Here is a 23,762-nt window from a genome sequence, read left to right on the forward strand (position 1 = left end):
GTCCCAGCTCACCTAATGGTTCTAGTGCTGCTTATGTGCAATCTGCCAATATTTATCCTATTTCATTGTTTGTTTTTTACTTGATTTCATTTACCTCCCACACTGTATTGCATATATCTGCCTTTTGCATATGTTGTAACTCTTAATATAGTCTTGTTTCATATGTACATTGGAGGTTTATTATTTATTGCTGTTAATTTAGCTTGCTATCAATGCACCATCCTGTGACAGCTATTTATATTTTCAGCATGCCCCCATGTATGATGACAATAAAGCTATTCTGTTCTGTTCTACTTAAGGTAGTCTGTCACAGGGCTACATAGGGACATGCAATCACACTCACATTCACACTTACGAACAATTTAGAGTTACTAATTAATCTGAGCACGTTTTTGGACTGTGCGAAGAAGTCGGAGTAGCGGAGACACCACACATGCACAGGGAGAACATGCAAACTACATGCAGAAAGATCCCAGGCCCAGGCCATGATATAAATCTGGGATCTTCTGCCTGCAAGGCAACAGTTCTAACGACTGTGCAGCCCTGTATGGAACCCACTGAGATCGCTGTCTTTGGACACAACCCTGATCGAAGACCAGGCAGTACTGAGAGGTCACCAAGCAGGACCCTTCAGCAACCTGCTCAACAGGCCCACCATGGTCGACCCTGCAGCTCTAAGCCAGTTCTCCCAGCAGTTAGTCCTGTCCCAGCCACACGTTGAAAGAATAAGAAATCTTCCAGTCAAACTCAGCCAGGACATCAGGAAAGGACAGCATTCCTGTGGAGATATACAAGGCAGCAGGACCTGATGCCCTTGGACCTTTCATGATATCCTGCAGAAAAGAAAAAAATGTGGAGAGCTTCTGTGACACCATAGTTGTTGCTCTCCACAAGAACAAGTAAAGCAAAGCAGAATGCAGAAATCACAGGAAAGATGTTTGACTGATCACTTTCTCCGATCAAAACCTTCCAGGGGCTCAGTGTGGCTTCAGGCCAGACCACAGCGTCATTCAGCTTGCTCAGTGCACAATACTCCAGTTTGAAATCCTTTTTTTTTTTCCATTTCTTTTTTAATTTGCCCCGGTACTGTTAAGTGTCGGTGGATCATTTATCTCATAGTTGTAACCTGAGGAACTTGGAAAAGTTAAAGTTAAACTAAACTCGCCACTTCACAAAGAAAAGTTTTGATTTGATTGTGAAATTTGATCAGATGGAATGCAATAACCTCAACCCAATTTCAAAGTCTAATACACATTAGTAAGTCTTGTCGTTTTTGAAAATGCATTATTAATGCAATCCTGCTTTGTGTTTGGTTCAGGGTACATCTTATGTTTCAAACCGTTGTAGTAATCACTTTATTTTATGCATAAAAACTAATACATCATTATTATTTCCTTCATTTGTGTTCACATTTGCGACTGGCCACACTAGTGCCCCTGAAAAAACAGAAACACAGAGCACTGCTTAACAACCGTAGTTTTTCTTTGGCCCCGACAGCGACAGTCACTCACTTAAAGCAACGTGTCACAAAGCAAAGTTCAACTCTATTTTCCAAACCGTCACCTTTTTCATCCCACCAGAGTTTGCTGGCTGGCAGCGACTGATAAACATTTCAGAAACTCCAGCGAATGGACCAATCAGTACAAACTGGAATTGAAAGTGAATGTGTTTGTTTGCATCAATATGAGTCAGAACAACTCTGCTGATCTCAGCTCAGTGCAGCTTTAAAGCCTGGTATAGCTCAGCACACTGCATCTGGCTACACAGACAAATACAAAGGAAATGACCTTTCACTGCAACCTTGAACTTCTCTTTTTCTACATATCCAATCTGCCCTGAAGGTCCCTAATAATGATGAGCTACAGGAATCAATGTTGTTTTTTTTTTTTTTTTTTTTGCCAAATGACAAGTTTTAAGTATGGAAACTATTACCCTTCTGGCACTAAATGGCTGGGAAAGACTGCTGCTATGATTTCTCTGAAGGGAGCTGCCTCCTCAAGTGGACAGCCATGTAATTTACAGGCAGCCTAATGCAGCCTTGATGCCACCTCATTAGGTAAAGCTCATTTTAAGCGTTCAGTTTAACGTTTCAAGCCACTGAACATTTTCCAGCTATGTTTTAACTCAGAATGTATGTTAAATATTGTAGACTGAAATATTTAAGGAGAGAAATATTTGATAATACAGCGTGTATAATGAAAATACGAGTAGAACAGAATATTGGACAGAAATGATTGCATTTACTAAACTGGTTTGTAGGGCTGGATTGACACTCATCTGCTCTTTTAATCTGCTTTCAGTTTACAAAGTCCAGAATTAATTCCGTTTAAATTCTCTGATAATTGCCACATAAAATGTCCCATGAAATCAATCCCAGAATTTTTCCTGCACACCTCAATTTGTGAACATTCGTCTGTAAAACAGGTTCACCAACATGTTTTTTTCTTTTCCTTGGCCAAATGCATAACAGGTATTTCTTTAGAGCCAAAGTCAACTTAATAATTAATCTGTACTGTACTGTTTATGCTGACAGGACATCAGCTTGATCTCTGCTGACAGCTGACTAGCTTCCCTGCAGGAGCTGACTGGATAAAGTAGAATTCATGCAACGTTTGGTCACCTTCTGTGGCTCCATAGCTCATAGCCAGAGAAAATATCTTATTAGCAAACACCAACAGAAATCAGATCCATGTGAAATGTCTGTTTTGTTCAGTTTGTACTAAATTATCCTGTCATGTGAACTGTGTCTGGTCCACACAGACTGTAACTATTCATGTCACAGTTTATGATTCATGTTACTGAAGGTGTTGATGTAGTGAGCAATGACCTAACATAACCTCTAACTTAAAATAACCTTGTGTGCAAGTAATAATGTCATTTCCACTGCATTCACAACCTGTTTCTCTTGGATATAAAATATGTCTGCTGAGATGAGGAGCAAATGTGATGTGCAGTGATACCGTCGGCTTGAAGTGTTGCAGTGATAAGAAAACTCTTTGTTGCACAATTTGCACACAACCACACTTTTATCCAAGCTGCCATCGGGAAGATTTTTAAAAGAAAACTTTCCGCCCAACAAGCCAAGTAATGTGATCTCCTCTTCCTTTGCTGTTCACCAAACTTTCTTGTGCGCTGACATCACTCAGTGCATCCTGTGCATCTTCTTCATGGCTGCAAAAAGACTTTCGGTTCATTACCGCCACCTATTGAGCTGGAGTGTGCATCAGTGTTACTTATATGGCAGAAATTAGGGAACTTTATTTTTTTCTGTAATTAATTAATCAAAATTAACACAATATAATACTAGCCTGAATTTTTTTTCTCCTTTTATTTATGGTCATTTGCATAACAAATAAAGACATCAAGGTTGCATCCCTCTGTGTGTTTGGTACATCCCTGATATATAGAGAGAGATATAGGACCTACAGATTTAAATAGAATCATATGACAGTCTTTACACAGTGGACGTGACAGATTTGCTGTAGGGCATCTTGACTTTGTGTCTTGTTCGCTTTCTGATGCAGGTGACGGTTTGTGCTTTTTTATTGCTATTTGGAGATTTCTTTCATACTATATTAAAGGCAGCACTTCACATCAAACCATCTGGCTTTGTTTATTACACTGTATAGAATGAGGAGCAGAGGATCCCAGACAAGCTACGCGGCATTGGTTCCAGATATTAAATACTGTCAGTTTTAACATGCTAACCTATGACTGAGGCTGGCTGTGCTACAATATTTGAGTACCCTGCCTTCTTTTTCTTTGCACAGAAGGCCAGAAGAAGTCATGTCTACTGCAGACAAACAGACTTCAGAAGCTTGTGTTTTATTAGTTTATACTGACATTAGGATCAAACACAGTGGCTCTGCATGGCACAGGCTCTCTGTTGGCCCATTACAAAGTATCTGATCCAAAGAATACCAGCACTTAATGCTTAGAGAGTGCAGAGTTTGCAGTAAGTCATGTGGTATCTAGGATGTACAGGCTGAACTAAAATTTAGAAACAAAACTTTTACAAACAGTAGAAGTGAGTGCTCTTGCTCTAAAATCAATATGTGAAATAGCTTCTGATTTCTCAAAGACAGGCACAAAATGGGAAAGTTTCCAAGACCTCAGCACAGTGAGACTGTCCAAGAAATGTTGGAAAAGTAAGTTCTTCCACTTCTATACTGTGGCTATAACACTGCATATCTGGACAGAACAGAAGGAAAAACGGCTGCATTAACTGATAACATCAGTGTGTTAATGTAGTCCATCTGAAGTGTTATAGAAGTGCCTCTCTAAACACAATTCAACTAATGTAATATACTTCACTTGTCCCAATAGGGCAATTTTGACTTTGCAAACAGAAGAACATATAAACAACTAATTTCCTCACAAATGATATTGTACAAGTATAAACATGACAATACTTGAAAGATATGCCATACACAAGCATTAATAACAGCATCCATTATATTATCACATTATTTTTGTGGCTGGTCTTTGTGGACATTTTCTCGTTAAGTGGGTGAGATAATTTGCCCAGGCCTAGTTCCAGACCTCTAAACTGCTGTACATACAGTATCTGATGATGTTCTTATTATAATTGACTGATGGCATGAATACAATAGGATTGTCTCATCAGATTGTCTGCACTGTCTGCTATGCCAGCTTACCAAGAGCAAAAGCATTCATTATCTATACACCGCTTAATTGTCATTAAGGTGGCAGGGAGCTGGAGTCTATCCCAGCTGACTTAAGGCATGTGACCACTAGATTTGGCAATTTCCTGCAGTCCATTCATTGTCTATGTGAAACGCACCACATTGCATGCTGGTCCGGTTGCAGTCCGTTTCGAGCTGCGATCTGGTGCGTTTCTCCAGATCTCTTTTACATAAAATAGACTCAGTTTCTACGTGTGGAGGTCCGACGCGTCTCAAAACTTTTGTCAAATGTCTAAATTAGCTGTCAGTGAGCTACAACGCGAACGGATTCAGCTACTGCACAGCTTATTTCTTGCCTCAAATGCTTTCAGAAATACTTTTCGCTGGACTGTTTTCATAATAAAAGACAAACTTTGAGACTGAGCTCCCGAGTAGATGCGTTTGTCCAATCAGGGGCAGGCAGGATAGTTTGAGAAGAAGGTCAGCTGGAGTTGAACACCGGCTACAGGCCTCAAGTACACGCCAAACAAGCGAGCGATTTTCAGATGCACGACATTTACATGCAGGATAAACGCATCTAGTGGACATGTAACATTAGGATGAAGGAAGGGGACACCCTGGACAGGTCACCAGTCTATCAAAGGACTGCATATAGAGACAAACAATCACACTCACATTCACACCTACGACAATTTAGAGTTATCAGTTAAAGGGGAACTTCGGTTTTTTTCAACCTGGGGTCTGTTTCCATATGTAATTTTATACATGTGAGTGATGGAGAAATGAATTTTCGACATAGCTCCAGTATTTAGCCAGGCAGGCAGCTTAGCAGCTCAGCTAGCAGCTCGGCTAGCGAAACGTATGGGGCAGCTGGCCCCCCCGCGTCAAAGTCCGCCCTAACGTGCTTTTGCCCCACACTGACCGGCTCAGATAGTCTCAACGAGTGTCCCACAACATACTAGAGATGAGAAGTGAACGAAAACATCCACATTACCTGGCGATCGCTCTTTGTTGTGGTCTGTATCCAAATCTCAGGACAGTAGAACGCAAATCTCGTTCCGAAATCGCGCGAGAGCTCGCGAGATTTGCGTTCTAGCGTCCTGAGATTCCAGCAACTCTATGCTTGTTAGTGCATTAATCTGAACTGTTTGGCCTTAAATAAACTGGCTCCATCACACTTACTACACTTCACTGGAGTGGTTTCTGAAAATATATTTATATTAATTATAAATACTTGCTGAACCTGAATGCCAGTACTGTGTCTTTGCTGAATTACATTATCAGCCATCTTCAACAAGAAAATCATACCACTGTGTCGAATTTATATTATCTCTATATGTTACATGTCATTGATTAATTAAAAACATTCATGCTTTATTTGTAGTCCTAGTGCTAAGTGTGAACTTGTGAGTCTCCTATACAAAATAGAGAGATAATGGCCATGCTTCTTGTTCATTGCACTGATATATTCACATTGCCTCATTTATAGGATTTAACGGGATTAGTTTTAACCACACTGCTGTTAAAAACATTGAACTCTATTACTTTTCTCATGAAATAAAAATATATAAATAAATAAAATGCTGAAATAATATTTGATATGTCAGTCATCTTGTGCTTTTTGCTAACTATCAACCTCTAGCAGTGAACATTATCAGACAAACATTTTGGCATGGCGTTGTGATAATTAAAATATTACTTTCATGTTCTGACTGACTCAGTCCACCGCTTAAATCCAGTCTAGGAGACATACAAAGATGATTATACAACACTCTACTTCCTTTCTGCCCAAGCCTGGTGTGAGAAGTCATTTGAAAGTGACCAAGCCCTTTCAAACAGCGATTTACCAAGCCACAGGGATGAGTCTACATGAAGTCTGTCCACAGGGAGTGAAGGACAGATGGAGGAAAAGATAGAGACCGTAAGAAGATGAGTGGGAGGAGAACAGACTCTACATTATCTCTCTGAGCAAATTTTTTTATGGAGGGTTTTTTTTTGGCATTACGGCAGTGACACCATAAAGGAGTCATATGTTCCTTCCTGTGTCTATCTGTACACACATACGTATATATAATTACACTACCAGTCAAAAATTTAGACACATCATCTCAGTTAATGAACATACATACATATATATATATATATATATGTATATATTCATTTATATTTATCTGCATTTTTCAGCTGTCTACTACATTCACAATTTGCACACAACCACGCAAGTCAGATGTTTTGATTCATTGTAACCAACAAAGTTTCAAACAGTTCGGTACAAGTATGTGAAAGTAATCCCTGTGAGACAAACAAAAAAAAACAGAATAAAATGACAATAAAGTGTAACTAGTATGCAAAACTACAAAAGCTCAGACTTCAGACTGTTTCCAGTGTTTTTGTTGTTTCTTTCTGTGAGTTTTTTTTTTTTTTTTTACTGATATCAGCTCATTTTAGAGTTCTTTATATGGTCTTCTGCTCCAGACATTGCATGGCCACAGGCGGTACAGCTCACAAGAACGAGCTGCTGCCCCCTTGGCAGGCTTTATAGATGTTGGCCAATCTGAAGACTGGAGACTTTTAAGAGACAGGAGCTATAACAGTTGGTTTTAGACAGAGGGTGAACTGAGTGGATGCATAAAAAGACAGTATAACACAATATAAATAACAATTTCTTTGACCCGTGAATCATGCAAAGCTTTGGTAGTGAAGTCCAAGGATAGAAAAACAAACCTAGAAATAGGTAGAACATTTCTCCTTTACCTCCTGTTGCACTCAGTCCAACAGTACTAGACAGTAACAGATGTCTAGTACTGTTGGACTGTTAACAGGAACACTGAATGTGCATAAAGTACTACCAGTGAAAACCTGTGCTCTATGCACCAATGAGGTGGTGCTGTTAAAGGTGTTACTTTCTGTTTCAAGGCCTGACAGAACACAATGAGGCCATTTAAACTGAAAATACAAAGCTTTTCTTTTTCTTCCCACGTTCTTTAAAGCTGTTGTAAGATCGGGAACGAAGCGGTACATGTGCAGCAACCTCAGAGTTTGCCAAAGTTTGAAACTCTTGAGACTGTTTTTGCTGTAGTTGGAAACTGTAGACATTCAGTCAATAAAGCCCAAACGCAGTGTTGCAACATTACATTGAATTAATTGAATACTTCTTTTCCCCTGGCAGTGAATATAATTAAACGTTCCATTTGCTAATCAGAACAAACAAGGTGTTTTGAAGTGTTTTATTATTTATTTGAGAACTCATGCACATATTTTGCTGGTGCCATTAGTTTTCTTGCCCAGAGGTTTGAGATTAATAAGATTTAAGTAGAGTGGGCTTCAAGATTCACTTTAGTTTGAGTGTCATTTAATAGCTGCAGTATGGTAGGGCCCAATGAAACTTTTAAAATGAACTATTTAAAACGTTCTTAAAGAGTGTCTGTTGGAGAGTATCATTTTTCTGAAGCTGTTTTTGTAAATATTGGAGTGCACCAGTCTCATATTCACATAGAGATTCCTCTTCTTTCCACCAGACCACCAGTGCCCTGGCAATAGCAGAACATGCGAGCTGCCCGTGGAGGGAAGCCCAGAGTTCACGTGGAGCATAGTGGCTGCCGGGGAGGAAAGGAATGAGAGAGCTGAGAAGAAAGCAGGAAGCCCCCAGGGTTGGGAGGAAGGTAAGAATGAAGGTATCATGTTCCCCCATTGCAGGGGAATTTCATTTTTCAACAAACTTTCTCACACTTGTTCTACTGTGCTATTCTCTGATCATATTAGATTTTATAAATGATGTATCATTCATTAATTTAACACTGTTTTAATTCAGTGTCTGTTTTATCATGGTATTATGTAATAAGAGATATCACTCTGTTTGATTAATGACACCTTCGTAATTATATCAACACAGAAATTTACTGTTTAAACTATTTCACTGTGATTAATTCAGTTTAAAGCCAACACAGTAAAGGAGCGTGCTATGTTTCCAAAAGTGCTATTGAGGTGTTATTTTTCATAAAGTTTTCTCAGGTAAAAGCTGAGCACAGTTTACTAAAGCAGTATTCTGCAAACATCTTGTCAGCCCAGACCTTCAAATCTCTCATATCCTCCAGCATCATTCATTTTCATACCTTGGAAGATGAGAAAACAGTTTCTCTGGTGTTATCTCTTCAAGTGATGGTGAAATGGAAGGAGACAGAAGGGTCTATTTATTTCCTTAAATGTTTTTTTTCTATCATGAGCTACAAGTCTGAGACAGGATCTGTGGGGTACTGGATGGAATTGGAAAAATGAAATATACTGACTGGTAAAAGAAAGGAGTTAGTGTGAGTGGACTGTAGAAATGATTGATGCCTCTTCCTTTATATACAGCTTAAGTTGTCAATGAAGGCAGAGCACGTTTGTATGCATGCATGCATGCCTGTGCGCGCGCGCGTGTGTGTGTGTGTGTGTGTTTGCGGTGACTCATTACAGTGGTTAAAACACCAACAGTGGAGTTAATATAACTTGAAACTGTGATAAAGTAGCAACAATACTATGTCCATCTGCACAAAATGATCTCTGTCAACTTGGAAAAATGGCTTTGTTTTTCAGAGTGTCCCAGAGAACACATCAATACTGTCAATACCTTGCTCTGTATTTATTACTCCACCAAGGAGGTGGCGCCTCGGCGAAGTTATGTGACGACTGGCGTTGGCTTGTGTGTCTGTCTGTCTCTTAGCAACATGACTCAAAAACAGACTAACGGATTTGGATGAAATTTTCAGGGAAGGTCAGAAATGACACAAGGACTAAGTAATTAGATTTTGGCAGTGATGCGGCTTATAGTCTGGATCCACGGATTTGTTAAAGATTTCTGTATCATTGCGAGATAGCGGCATGCTATCTGCTGATGATCAGATGATTGCGATCCTACTATAAATCCATAGACTTATTGTGACTTATCTGTCCGAAATTCTACAACCACTGAGCAGCTTTGGAAGAGCACTGTGCTCTCTTGAGTGCTTTTCTAGTTGTATATGTGCTAGCATGATTTACAGTATATGTTGAGATCATGGAACAATGGTTAGATTCTGGAGTTGGAAAAAAATTTTCTCTCCATTTTCAGTCGAAAGTGTTTTAAATTGGGTACGAGCATTTTTACATCAGCTTTGAGGCTTGTCTTTAAAAATGATCCCTTCTGTTTGATTATATTTTCACACATGCTTTGGATGGTGAACTGCTAACTCTTTAATATTATAAAAGAATAATCACTCATTTTAACAACTTCTCAGTTAAAGACTATATAATATTATTAACAAAACAGATGTTTCAGCCTACCTAAAAGTTTTTTTTTTGTTATCATTAAAAATACTAACTTCCCCAAACCAGATGGATTTCATTAGAACTGTGTATGATATGCTTCAGTATAATTAGAAGGGGCAGTCGATTTTTGCAGTGTTTCTCTGACCCCGTAACATCCACAGTTAAAAGGCATGCATGCATGTACCACAACAAAAATCACAAAGAAGACAAAGATGATGATGATTGAAGGTAGGCAACACAGAGTACAAAGGAAATATATGTGCATAATCATGCTCAAGCCCTCAGTTAGCCACAATGCAGTTGGCGCGTTTTGAATAATTGAGCTGGGCGAGCTGCTGTCTCCACACATTTCACTGGCACTTTTTAAAAGAGATGGAAATAAGGGATGAATACTTAATGACTGTGATCCGTGGAATTGCTAGAACTGTTTTCTACAGTACCTAACTCATCCGCCGTAAGACGTTCAACTTTGAAGCTTGTAAACGGGCCGGGTTTCTTTTATCCGGAGACGCCGGTAGTTAGTTTCACGTTGTGCAGATACAAGCTGACGAATCACCGAGGTTACAGAGATCAACCACAAGTCCAGGTGCCATGAACAGCAACTTAATAATGCTTTGTACTGATTCCTCTGTGCTGTATATTGTGATGCCCATGAATGAATAATTAATACTGTTTCTCGTGTAACGGAGCAAATATGACAACACCACTGCTAGATCTCATTCCCACTGTGGCAGTCAGTGCTGAATGCTGCTGTCATGGTCTGGGGGGTTTGTTGCAGTTTTGGTTACTCTTTTTGTTTAGTAAGTTCACCTCCACAGTCTTTCTGACAACTGTCCCTATGTCTCCTGTGCTCGTCTGTCTTTGTCCACCATTGTTTATCGATATGTATGTTGCTTGTCCCTTTTCAGCTACTTTCAGTTTTCTTTCAAAGTTCCTTCCCTTGTGCTTCTCTGGTGTTTTTGATTCCTCCTTTTTTGTGTGTTTTCCCACCTTTTGTGATTGCTGCTTTTACCCTAAACGGTTCTATAGATTTGTATATTCGGTCATATATCCTTTATTCAAATTTAGAATACATAGAGATATGAATAAATAGCAAATAAAACCGAGCCATAAAATAGAAGATGTGAACACACAAATAAAATGTAAATAACAATTACAACCAAAAAAGCCCTCAGAGAGCGCAGTACTCCGCCAAGGCTGCTCAGTTGTATGATTTCCGACAGATTAAATCTTTAAAAAAGTCGTGGTCTGCAGCGGTCAATTAGTAGTAGGATTGCAATCATGTGATCATCAGTCGGCAGCTGATGTAGTGTTCATTTGTTGTCATGGTTACAGTGATGCTGTGCCGCTATCTCGCAGTGATACAGAAATCTTTAACAAATCCGTGGATCCAGACTATAAGCTGCATCACTGCCAAAATCTAATCACTTGGTCCTTGTGCCATTTCTGACCTTCCCTGAAAATTTCATCCAAATCTGATTGTCTGTTTTTCAGTAATGTTGCGGACAGACAGACAGACAGACAGACCAATGCCAATCGTAACGTAACTCTGCCGCATTCCTTGGCAGAGTAATAATAAGGTAAAGTGAGTAAAGTAATGAAATAATTGACTAGAGCACTTTAAATTTAACAAATGAAGCACCGAAAACAAGAGCAGCTGGAAGTAAAACAGGATGAAATTACAAAGCCGCATGGTGATGAGGATAAAAACGAATCAAGCTTCACATTGTTCTGCAGGTTATTCCAGGTTGTGGGTGTGTAGCTGAGTAAAACTGGATTCTCCAAGCTGAGTGAAAACAGCCAAGACCTTCAGAGTAATCAAATCATTTGAGTATGTATGGTAAAAGCCCACATTAAAAGACAGTCATGAGGTAATGTGAGGGGGTTAAAGCCAGTAAAGTCCTGATAAATAAATAAAACCCAGTGTTTGTCACAGTTTACAGAGAGGAAGGGCCACCCAACCTCAGCTTGCAGCTCACAGTGATTGTATTGAAATTATCACACGTAATAAATCTTAATGCCGAGTGATGAATAGTGTCCAAGGGCTTAAGAGTCACAGCTGATGCATGCATATAGAAAATGTCACCATAATCCTACACTGATAGAAAAGTTGCCTCAACAAGGGATTTTCTGCGTTGCAGCAGAAAACTTGATTTATTCCTGTAAGAGAAACCAACTTTTTGGGTCTCAATTAAGCCACCAGTTTGGACACATGATATTTAAATGTCAGCTTCTCATCGATCCAATTTTCAAGATATTTGGGCTCCATGACTCTATCAGTAGTTGTGCCATTCATAGTAGAGATGACAAGGTTGTCATGATCAATATTTTTGACTTAGTGTCTCATTACCCAGTCAGCCCCTCTGTGTGCGTGCGTGCGTGCGTGCGTGCGTGCGTGCGTGCGTGCGTGCGTGCGTGCGTGTGTGTGCACTACTGTTCAAATGCTTGGGGTCATTTAGAAATGTCCTTATTTTTGAAAGAAAAGCATTTTTTTCCCAATGACATTAAAATAATCAGAAATCCAGTCTAGACACTGCTAATGTGGTAAGTGACTATTGTAGCTGTAAATGGCTGATTTTTAATGGAATATCTCCATAGGGGTACAGAGGAACATTTCCAGCAACCATCACTCCTGTGTTCTAATGCTACATTGTGTTAGCTAATGGTGTTGAAAGGCTCATTGATGATTAGAAAATCCTTGTGCAATTATGTTAGCACATGAAGTGTGAGTTTTCATGGAAAACATTAAATTGTTTGTGTTACCCCGAACTTTTAAACAGTAGTGTATGTGGAGGTGGCAGTTTCAGCTTTGATATTTAGTCACTGATCCAGACAGAGGTGAAGTGGTTTGCTGGTATCAAAACCTCAGAACATTTCTTATTTGGAAATCAATAAAATAATTACAAGGACATGTCAAACAATCACTAAATAATGCATAACAGCTATTCATAGACACAGAATGACCACAAAGTCATGCAAAATGATCACAAACACTTTGTGCATTAGTAGTTACAATAAAACATGGTTTTTATATTGGATATAGAGTATTTCAAATTGTCTAATTAGTAATTCTTTATCACTTTGAATAAACAATTTGTTGTTGAAATTTGTAGAAACAGGACAAGAATTTCAGACTTTATACATTTTCGGTCATTTCCCAAATGCACCACATTCTTCAAATTGGTGCCATGATCTGACCACCATCCAGGGGCAAAAGGACATATATACTACCGTTCAAAAGTTTGGGGTCACTTAGAAATGTCCCTATTTTTGAAAGAAAAGCAGTTTTTTTTTTTCAACGAAGATAGCAATACACTAATGGAATATGTCCATAGGGGTACAGAGGAACATTTCCAGCAACCATCATTACTTTGTTCTAATGCTACATTGTGTTAGCTAATGGTGATAAAGGGCTAGTTTATGATTAGAAAACCCTTGTGCAGTTATGTTAGCACATGGATAAATGTGTGAGTTTCCATGGAAAAAACAAATTGTCTGAGTGACCCCAAACTTTTCAACAGTAGCATAGATGTACAGGTCCAATCCCAGGCTTCTGACTCTCCAACTCATGGACTTTGAGGTGCGTTCCTGTTCAGTGCATGAGGACTCAGGGCTGTCCCACTGTCAAAATCTCAAAAGCGTAAGGTCTCTGAAGCAGACTTCTCTGTGCTGTTATGAATCCTTTCTATGACTCAGCATATGTGCAAACTTTCCTGAGGGACTTGTGCATACTGCAAGGCAAAACTGGTTATCTTTAAATGTGGTTCTTCTTCCCCCTGCACAAAACGTGTACGAATAGCGTTGAAAAGCAATCCGCTAGTAAGTTTTTCTGTAAGTAAAAGTGTCAGGCAGCTCGTTGTTGCGGTTATTTATTACACATCTGTGGAGCTGTTTGTATTTCTCGCTTAAAGTCCACATAAGACTTACAGTTGTTCATGGCTTTCCTGGCATTTGGTAGTTTTCTAAAAAAGCAGAAATACTTTGATATCATAAACAAGGAGAGATTGACTCAAAATTCACTTTTTTTTTTAACAGTAGAACGTTCTGTTTCTTCTTTTTATACCATTTCCAGCCGTCAAAAACTCACACACTCAACACTACAGCTGTGACATCAATTAAATTTGTCAGGCCTTGAGGTGAGAATTGGGACAAAGTTTTGTCTCTCCCTTTATCCTTTGTCAGTTTGTTTGTGTTCCTACCAGTGTTCCCTTCATCTGTTCTCTGCTACCTGTGCTCCTCCCCTGTGTATCTTGCCTTTATTCCTTACCAGTGTTCTTCATGCTGTACCCTCCAGTATTCTGTTTGTGTCTTGTTAGTTTAGGTCCTTTTTTGTGTTTGTTTCTTGCTAACTTCATTACGTTTTTTGTCTGCCTTCTTTAGGTTTTGGTAATTTTACAATAGTTCTTCTAAAGCTTGCCTTTTAAACCTGCCTCTCATGTATGTTTTTTCCTTGTGACGAATTTCCACGGAAACTCAATATTCTGTTTGAAGTACAAGTAAGATAACACCTACTGTGCTCCAATCTTGAAGGCTGCACCATACAGGTTAGCTGGAAAAAAAAACGGCAAGTGCAGCTTTATTCTCTGAATATGATATGATGGTGTGGACATGGTTGTTGTTATTCCTCCACCAAGGAACACGGTGGACTTATGTGATGATCAGCGTTGGTTTTTCTGTCTGTCTGTCCGTCTCTCTGTCTGTCTGTCTGTCTGTATGTCTGTTAGCATCCATCCATCCATTATCTATACACCGCTTTATCCTCACTAGGGTCGCAGGGGGTGATGGAGCCTATCCCAGTTGACTCGGGCGAAGGCAGGGGACACCCTGGACAGGTTGCCAGTCTGTCACAGGGCTACATAAACAGACAAACAATCACACTCACACCTACGGGCAATTTAGAGTAACCAATTAACCCTTAATATATTTTTGGACTGTGGGAGGAAGCCGGAGTACCCGCAGAAAACCCACGCATGCACAGGGAGAACATGCAAACTCCACGCAGAAAGATCCCAGGCCCACCCCGGGATTTGAACCGGGGATCTTCTTGCTGCAAGGCAAAAGTGCTAACCACTATTCCACTGTGCAGCCTATCTGTTAGCAATATGACTCAAAAACAGACGGATTTGGATGAAATTTTCAGGGGAGGTCAGAATGACACAAGGACCAAGTGATTAGATTCTGGCAGTGACTGGGTTATAGTCAGGAACCACAGATTTGTTGAAGATTTCTGTATTGCGATACAACGGCATGACATCACTGTAACTATGACAACAAGTGAACACTACATCAGCTGCCTGCTGAGGATCGCATGATTGCGATCCTACTACAGATTGATCCACTGCAGATTTATCGAGAGTTATTCTCATCTTAATGTGTCATTATTGTCATATTTTAGCACACAGAAATGCATAAAACGACTGCAGGATGCAAAGTGCTAAATTTTGCTACTGAGGCAGAAGTACTGAATAAATTGCCATTGCAACTTGAAACCACCACAGGTCCATGTACATTGGTAATTACAGATGAACTCAATGTATTCAATCAACTTTTGGATGCCTTTGCCTTCAAAAAGCTGAATGAAAGCTTCTCTTGTGCAGTCACTGTTGTGATAAACTGAGCTATATTTTCAGATCCAGCGTGATCACAGCGTCTGCCATGATATCATTTGGCTAACGCCAGCTATGGAAGCTCTAGCAGCCCCTTTTTCTTTCAAGTTCACATCTACGTGGCAATGCTGGATGTAGGTGCACGCTGTTCTGGTGAAGCGTTATATGGTAGTTCATCCGGAGACTACCTACATGCTCATCTTCATTTCCTAAATCTAAAGTTCTACCTAATGATTTCAAAGGATATCACATATCCAATTTTCCACTTTGAAGAGCATTGTACATTAATAAAATATGGAAAGTTAGTTGAACTGACTAGTGGACGAGATCATCCAAGACTGCTGTCATCACTAGTCGACACCAGAAATACTAACCACACTCTTTACTTTTGTATCCTGTCCTCCTTTGAACTAACAGTTGTCTTTTGGTATAGAATGTATCACTCTTTGGCTCTATTTGAACGACCCTTTTATTACTATTATTATTCTGATAAATGTGAGAAATAAAATGTGACTTTAATGCACACATTGTCCGTCATCATCATGATGCCCATGGCCATCAGTGGCTTGAGACTGCAGCACCCTGCTCCTCCCCTGAGGCTGATATGTGGGGGCAGAAAGCCACATTAGTGTTCTGGGGATGTTTGTAATGAGAACATCATGAGGCTGTGGTGCCATTGGCAAAGCAATGAGCATAAAAAGATAATAAAAAATAAAACATTTAGATCAAGAAAATCTGCACTCGTCATTAATTAGTTTGACACATCATCTCTTTCTGTTGTGAGAGGGCAGAGGAACTGTTCTTTTTCCACATTGCCTGATTAATAAGTTACAGCAGCAACTGTGAGGGGATGTAAAGGGAAGCTTAAGGAATAGGCATCCTCTTCAAACCACGCAAAAATCTCACCATTTTCCCCCTCAAGACTAATTGAATTGATTGAAAATGACTCACCTTTGTCATGTACTAGAGATTTTGAAACAGGACCCTGGTGAAGAGCTGAAACAAAGACAAAAAATGATTAGAACGTGTGCCCTTTCTGTGCAGAGTGGGTCATCTCAATTTCATGTCTGCCCCCAATGTCTCCCACTAAAGAACGTGTGAATATGATTACACATTGATTTGTCACTCTCAAACACAGAATAGAGAAGCATGAGTTGGAGCTTGAAGCTGACTGGCAGGAGGAGATATCTGGTAGGACGCTGTTTGCTGGAGCAGTTGATTTGTTTGTTTGTAATAGAGTGGCCCTGAGGCTGTCTGTCATCTGCCAACTCAGGGAGTCATCTGGATTTTCTTAGCTGGGCTGAGCATTATAGGACTGAGGATAAATGGGCAAAATGTAGAGGGAGCTTGGCTCTGGCTTACAGGAGCTAATGTTCTTATCCTACATTCTGGTTTCAGTGTTAGGAGTTAAGGCAAACACTGTCAGCGTAGGTCTCATTCTGTGCATTTTAAAACAGTAGTTCTGTGAGACTATTAGAGAACTGCTATATGTATCCACCAGGAAATGGATGGTTATCCTTGCATCTTTCTAACTGTCAAACCTTTATTCTGAGCAGCCAGAGTGATCGGACTGAAAGCCGACCCGCATACCTCAGGTACTGAATCTGATTAAGATAGATAGCTCTTCCAATTGTTGACCAGGTCTACATACAAGCAATAATAGAAAATCCCCCACACTGAATGGAAAGGCATCTCTGGTTTAAGCTTCACTTTGACAGTCTCTGCAAACAAAATGATCAACAGACCATTGATTCTCCATCAGTTACTTTGCAGCCATCTGTGAAGTGGTACTGTTCTTGTTGCTCGGTCGCCTTAGTATATCTGCTCTTCAGGGGAAAAAAAAAAAACGAAAGCAGTAGAATGGGGCAAAGGGAAGACTACAGAGGGTGGACACTTGAACGTAGCTGTCTACAAACTTTAAAGTGCCTTTTATAATGCCTCAGTGGGCCCCTCTGGGAATATCTTCCTGAGCCCCTTCATAAGCACAGAAAGACGTGGTGTTGGCTATTCTCTTGCACAGTGGAGAAGACAAAAAAAATGGCAAAGAACACTGTAGGCGATCCTTATTTATTAGAAACTCCATATAAAGTTTGTCAAAGTTTGATTTAAAATGAGGCAGAAGAAAACTTGTTACTGCGTAGCTGTTCTCACCTCTACACAGTGAGATTGCATCTAGACAGATCAATGGTCCACTTGCCACGCAGACAGGGAAGCCATCCAATGCCTTTTTCTGCACCCAGAACCCTTCTTATCTGAGCAAATAATTATGAACCATTACTTTGGATGAGAGGCAATTTGTTCTACTTATCCGTTTTGGAGCTGAAATGTAATAGCCCTGGCATTTGAGGCAAGATTGTGCTTTGGGTTTGGCCCCTCCATCTGCAACCTGACCTGTTAAGCACGGCAAAAACAGGACACGGGGAAAATGGCTGCCTCCATGGCAACACACTTGGCCTGTCAGACCTGTGTGTGAATGTAACTATAAAAAGAACAGCGAGGCATTCAGACATTTTGAACAGTTTTCTTAAGAGTAAAGAAATAAAACTTGGCAGATGCAGCTCTCCTACGCCACTGATTGACCCACTCTCTGGAACATTGTTTGTTCAGCACCGACATTTTTGACCACTCACCTTTTGTTCTTAACAAACCCTCCTTCTATGCATTTTTTTTTTACCACACACAGCCTGCCTTGTGAAAATGAAAGACACTGAGAGTGGGATTTTTTGTGTTTCATGCAATACCATAAATAACACCATAAAATATATAGTGGGGCACAAACATGAGCTCTGACTCCAGATATAATGATGAAATCTGGGTATTTCTAGGCAGTCTACTTAAGGCTGTGGTGGGCAGAACAGAAGAGATATCTTGTGGTAATCTATCAACTCCATGAAAAGAAAAAAATTCTAAATGTAAAATACATTTTTTTAAAAAGTAAAATGAGTGTATTTTATATGTATGTCTTTCCAGTACACATTAAAAAAGTTTTAACATGCATTTTTTAATGAAAATTGAGTGAACTATCCTCATTGAACCATGATCTGTGAGAGGTAACGAACACCATTGCACTAAGTATTGATAAAAATGGTTAGTAATACAGTCAACAATGAGATTAAAACCATGTTTATTGGGATTTTTTTTGTTTCTGACGCTTTTGCAGAATTAACCCTCAAGTGACCAAGCTATTTTAGCGACTAAAATGACCGACTGGGGTCATTTATGAGCCCACTATATTTTACACAGGAATATGTCTACTTTATTGCCTCTTTTTGTGCTTTCTTACCTATTCCACTCCACTGCATTTTAAGATGGATATTCTAAAATAACCTTCTTTTATTATTCATGGATTTTAATCATTTTTGACTCAGAGCTAAAGTAAAACCATTTGAACAATATGATGCATTGTAAGAACACAATAGCATTTATTTAGACACGCTTTGTCTGCCACTTCTTTTAAAACTTTATTCCTTTTGTTTCCTCAATAGTAAATCAAAAGTACATAAAAACTAAATCTACACAAACATCTTGTCTGTATGTGTGCAATGTAACATGCAGAGAGGTATTTAGATTAGGGATGTCCCGATACAGATTTTTTGACTTCCGATCCGATCCCATTTTTTAATGATGTGGTTTGCCGATACCGATCCGATCCGATCCCTACATTCTCAGAGCATTAAAAATAATGCAGCAGTATCAAAATTACAGATGTATTTTATTTTGCTTTAAAAAGAACAATGCAACAAATCTCATAATAAAAAATAGTTTCAAACCATGTCTGCAGAATACTTCAACTTCAAAAGTCATAACAAAACTAAAACTTTCGTTTTACACAAAAATAGATTGTTAGAAATAGAAAAATAAATAACCCAGTAGCTAGCTGAGCTTAATATTCAATGCAAAAATAAAATAGTTTCTCTTTTTTCCAGTGCTGGTGCTGAATTTCACCCAAAAAGTTCTACATTTGTAAGAAGAACACAGGGGGTAAAACAAGTGAGAACTCATATGAGGAGTAACTGTAAACTTCTACACTTTAAAATGTAGTTGTATGAGCCTTTTTTCTCTTCAAAAGTGCTGGTGCTCAACTTGCACACAAATACTGAACAAAAAGTGCAGAATACAGGGAGTAAATCAATACTTTTCCTTTAACAAACTGTAAAACCCTGTCTTACATTCTGTTAGGGTGAACAGGGCTTAGTTTAGCTGTCTAACCATCAATAATGAGGTGAAAGTTTTTCTTAATGAAGACAAGCTTCTCTGTCAAGTCTGCAGATAAACGGTTTCGCTTCTCATCCAGTACATTTGAGGTAGCACTGAAAAGTCTCTCACTGTCCACACTTGTGCAAGGGGCAGAGAGGAACTTTGTGGCAACAGCAGCCAGAGAGGGTTTTTGTGTAGCATGCGCCCTCCAGTACTCCAGTGGACTGACTGACCTGGGGATGGTTTGTTCAGAGAAGTAGCTGTGCACTTCAGTGACAACTGAAGATGAGGTGGCACATCTTGTTTCAACCTCACTTTCTTCCAAAATTTCATCAAACACGCTTCCCAGTTTGTTGCTTGCCTCCGCTGGTCTTGCACGTGGGGTTGGACTCGCTGGCTCACTGCTGACTCTGCAGACCTTCTCCACAGTCTCTAGGAGTGAGGCTTTGGCACTTTTCAGGTTGGCTGCACTTGCAAAATACCTAGAAATATTACAAATAATCATTAACTCACACAAATGATACCCTTGGTAATTAAATAATTTTGGCAAAATAAATGTTAAAAGACTTGCCTGTCTTTGTATCTTGGGTCCACCAAAGTGGCGATGTAGTACAGTGGCTCCATCTCAACATGGGAGAAGCGCCTGTTTACAGCTTCGAGGAGAGTGCTCTTCATGGTTTTGATTCCTGCATCATTTTCGTCTTCTCGAGACAGAACTCGCTTCAGCACTGTGATGGCAGGTATCACATCAGCACATGTTGCTGTCTCTGCACTCACTGACTTTGTAACCTCATCAAATGGGGCCAGAACAGTTGCAGTCTTCTCTGCTAACATCCACTGGTTTGCAGTCAGAGTAGAGGGTAGGCTGTGCTCGCCTGCATAGACACTGAGGGGACGTTTTTGCTCAAGGAGGCTTTGCAGCATGTACAGAGTGCTGTTCCATCTCACTTGCACATCCTGCTGCAGACGCTTTGTGGGCATTTTAAGGTCAGTCTGAATGTCCTCCAGGCGTGAGTAGGCTCGGGGTGAATGCTTAAAATGACCCACAATTTTCCTGGCAATGACCAAAGTGTCATTCACGCTGCGCTGTGAGAGTAAACCCTCGTGTACAATGAGATGCAGCGTGTGTGCAACACAGCCCAGGCTCCGCACCCCCATCTCATCCATGGCTTTGCGCATGTTGCTGGCGTTGTCTCTTAAAACCACATGCACTCGTTCTTTCTGTATTTGCCATCCTTTCAACATTTCCTCAATAACTTCTTTCACATGTTCAGCTGTGTGTGAGCCGCGGAACTCGTTAGCATGCAGCACAACATTAACGAGATTAAAAGAGGCGTCAATCCAGTGTGCAGTAAGACTTAACAGAGACATTGGGCACACATCAGAGCTCCAAATGTCTGTTGTAAAGGAAATGCTGCTTGCATCAGCTATGAGGGATCGAATGCGTTCACAAACCCTCTCGTGTAGCTCCGGTAATGCCGCATCCGTCAGATAGTGCCGAGATGGGAGTTCGTATCTTGGCTCTACAAAGTCCATCAGACGACGAAATCCTTTGTTTTCCACCACGGAAAGAGGTTGGTCGTCCAGTGCAATGAATTCGACAATCTTTTCTGTTAATTTCCTGGACTTCTCGCTATTTCGAGGTAGCTTTTCTCTTCTTTGAAACACCTCCGCCAAAGTTTGTTGCTGTGGCTTCGCTGTCTTTTCCTTATATATCCCGAACTCCGTGGGGTGACTTCTTTGTAAATGTCTGATCATATTTGTTGTATTAAAGTGCGCCCTGCTGGTGCCTCCTCGAGAAATGTTCTTTTTGCAAACATTGCAAGACGCTGTTGGACTGTCGTTGGTTTGAATGGAGAAGTAATCCCAAACAGCGGACATGCTGCATGCGCGTTTTGATTTGCAGCTGCCGTAAAGTGTGACGGCGCTGAAAAACGACATCGGCGCGATACCGTGACTAAAGCCGATACCACCCGAGTTTCCAAAATAGGCGTATCGAGGTCCGATACCGATACTGAGTATCGGCTCGGGACATCCCTAATTTAGATTAGGGGCGGCTGTGGCTCAGGTGGCAGAGCGGTTCGTCCAATGCAAGACACTTTACCCACCTTACCTCCAGTGCTGCCACTTACACTGGTGTATGAATGTGTATGCTGTGTAATGTTGGTGGTGGTCAGAGGGGTTGTAGGAGTGGATTGGCAGCCAGTCAGTCTGCCCCAGGGCAGCTGTGGCTAAAAATGTAGGTCTACCAGCTATAGTGCACTGCAAAACACTGAAATACAGCGATCAGAGGTAGAAATAAATAAATAAAATTAAGGCCTACAATAGTGAAAAACCTATACATCTTTCTGGGGTCATAAGTGACCCCAGAGAAGTTTCCATTATCCTTATCACACTAGTTGGCTGATCTCTAAAAAAAACTATGAGCAGCTGTAGGACAAGTAGATTGACAAATTCATGGTAGGAAACATTTTTCAGATAAAAGATATAAAAACGGCAAATATAATTATATGGCTGGGGTCATAAATGACCCCACTCGATCGCTTGAAGGTTAAACATAACCCAGGAAAATTTCTACTGTTCCTGAGAAATGTGCCTAAGAGGAGGGTGATAGTTACAGTAGAATATTTTTACAGTATTACTGTTATGTTATTTTCCTAAATGGTTAACTACCAAATATTACCTTACAATACTCTACAATTGAATATGAGGTTTACTGACTAATGATATTAAAGTCCACCTACAGTTTTGCTGCATGTATATGTTGCATTTGAGGTTAATCAACATTAACTTCAAATGTATTTCCCTGTAAGTTAAAACATTTTCTTTTAAAATGTATTTACACACTACCATGAATTGCAGACATGCACCATTAACGTGTGTAAATTTTAAGGTTCAAAATTGAAGTCTAAAAAATCTGCTTAACATTTAAAAATGCACAATCCACAAAAATTGTTAGAAGAATAAAGGATTAAAAAAATTAAAAAATAAGTCGAGCTACATTTTTATAACTTGGGAACATTTATTCAAAGGTAGCAATGTATGACAAATTATGGTTTAATATATTTTAGAAATGAATTAAAAACTTATATATAATTATTATTTTAAAAACATATATGTATAATAATTACATTTTAAAACATTATCTCAGGTAGTGTATTCAAAGTTAGCAATGATATTCTTTATCACGTCGTTCCTCTAAACAGTGCTTTGTGAACCTAAAATTTGAACTTTTAACAGTACCCTGCTGTTACTGGTCAGTCTTGTTATTCCTTCCAAAAAGCATCAGGCCTGTTCAACTGTATTTTGGAAAAACAGTAAACAAGCCATATTTTGCACTGACTTACTACAGTGTATACACCACCCACTGCTGTTCAAAGTAATGTTGTTTTTTGAGATGAATTGAAACCCAAGGCTTTAACCACTTCAGGGGAAAAAAGTCTGTTTGTGGAAACACAAAAAACTAAATATGTGCAACTAAAACTGGCGGAATGAAAGATGTTTATGACTGCACATCATAAAAAACTGACAGCAAACCTTAAATCTTTGTCTCTCCCTATTTTTCTTTCCCCATCTCATTCTGTTTTGCAATGGTATTCATTAAAACTATGGTAGGAATAAATATTTTTGTAAGCATCAGTGACATGTTTGTGCTCCTGACTCATGCTTTACTCACAGTTCCAAACCTCCACTTAGCTGATGTAACCAGGACATGTTATTAAAAATGCATCTCACACCAGGGGAACCAAGAGTACCTCCAGATATAAACAGTTTAAATGTATAACAATGCTACTTACCCATTTCCAGAGGGAGTCGTTTTGACAAATGAAATAAATGAGAACAGTTTTCTTGGTTGTAATTTCCTGTGCTCCATATAGTGCACACATATTTAAATGGTATTTAAAGAGTCACTCATTGCAAAGAGACCAACAGAAGGCGGTGAACTATAACATATAGCACACTGTGGAAGACTGGTGCCAAGGTCAGCAGAGCGCCTTTCATAGATTAAGGGATAATGAGTGAAACT

General features: G+C 39.7%; 1 protein-coding gene across 3 annotated transcripts in view; it reads left to right on the forward strand.

The window, feature by feature from the left end:
* alk (ALK receptor tyrosine kinase) overlaps window positions 1–23,762 on the forward strand; it is a 509,166-nt gene that overhangs the window by 216,535 nt on the left and 268,869 nt on the right. For 2 of the 3 annotated variants that reach the window (XM_051948169.1, XM_051948170.1), the window contains exon 3: window positions 8,165–8,320. In XM_051948169.1, coding sequence (XP_051804129.1) covers window positions 8,165–8,320 — 156 coding nt within the window. The remainder of the gene's footprint in view (window positions 1–8,164; window positions 8,321–23,762) is intronic. The other variant, XM_051948172.1, reaches the window with a different exon arrangement.

Source organism: Acanthochromis polyacanthus, chromosome 1, assembly GCF_021347895.1.
Source record: "Acanthochromis polyacanthus isolate Apoly-LR-REF ecotype Palm Island chromosome 1, KAUST_Apoly_ChrSc, whole genome shotgun sequence".
NCBI classification, from domain to species: Eukaryota; Metazoa; Chordata; class Actinopteri; family Pomacentridae; genus Acanthochromis; species Acanthochromis polyacanthus.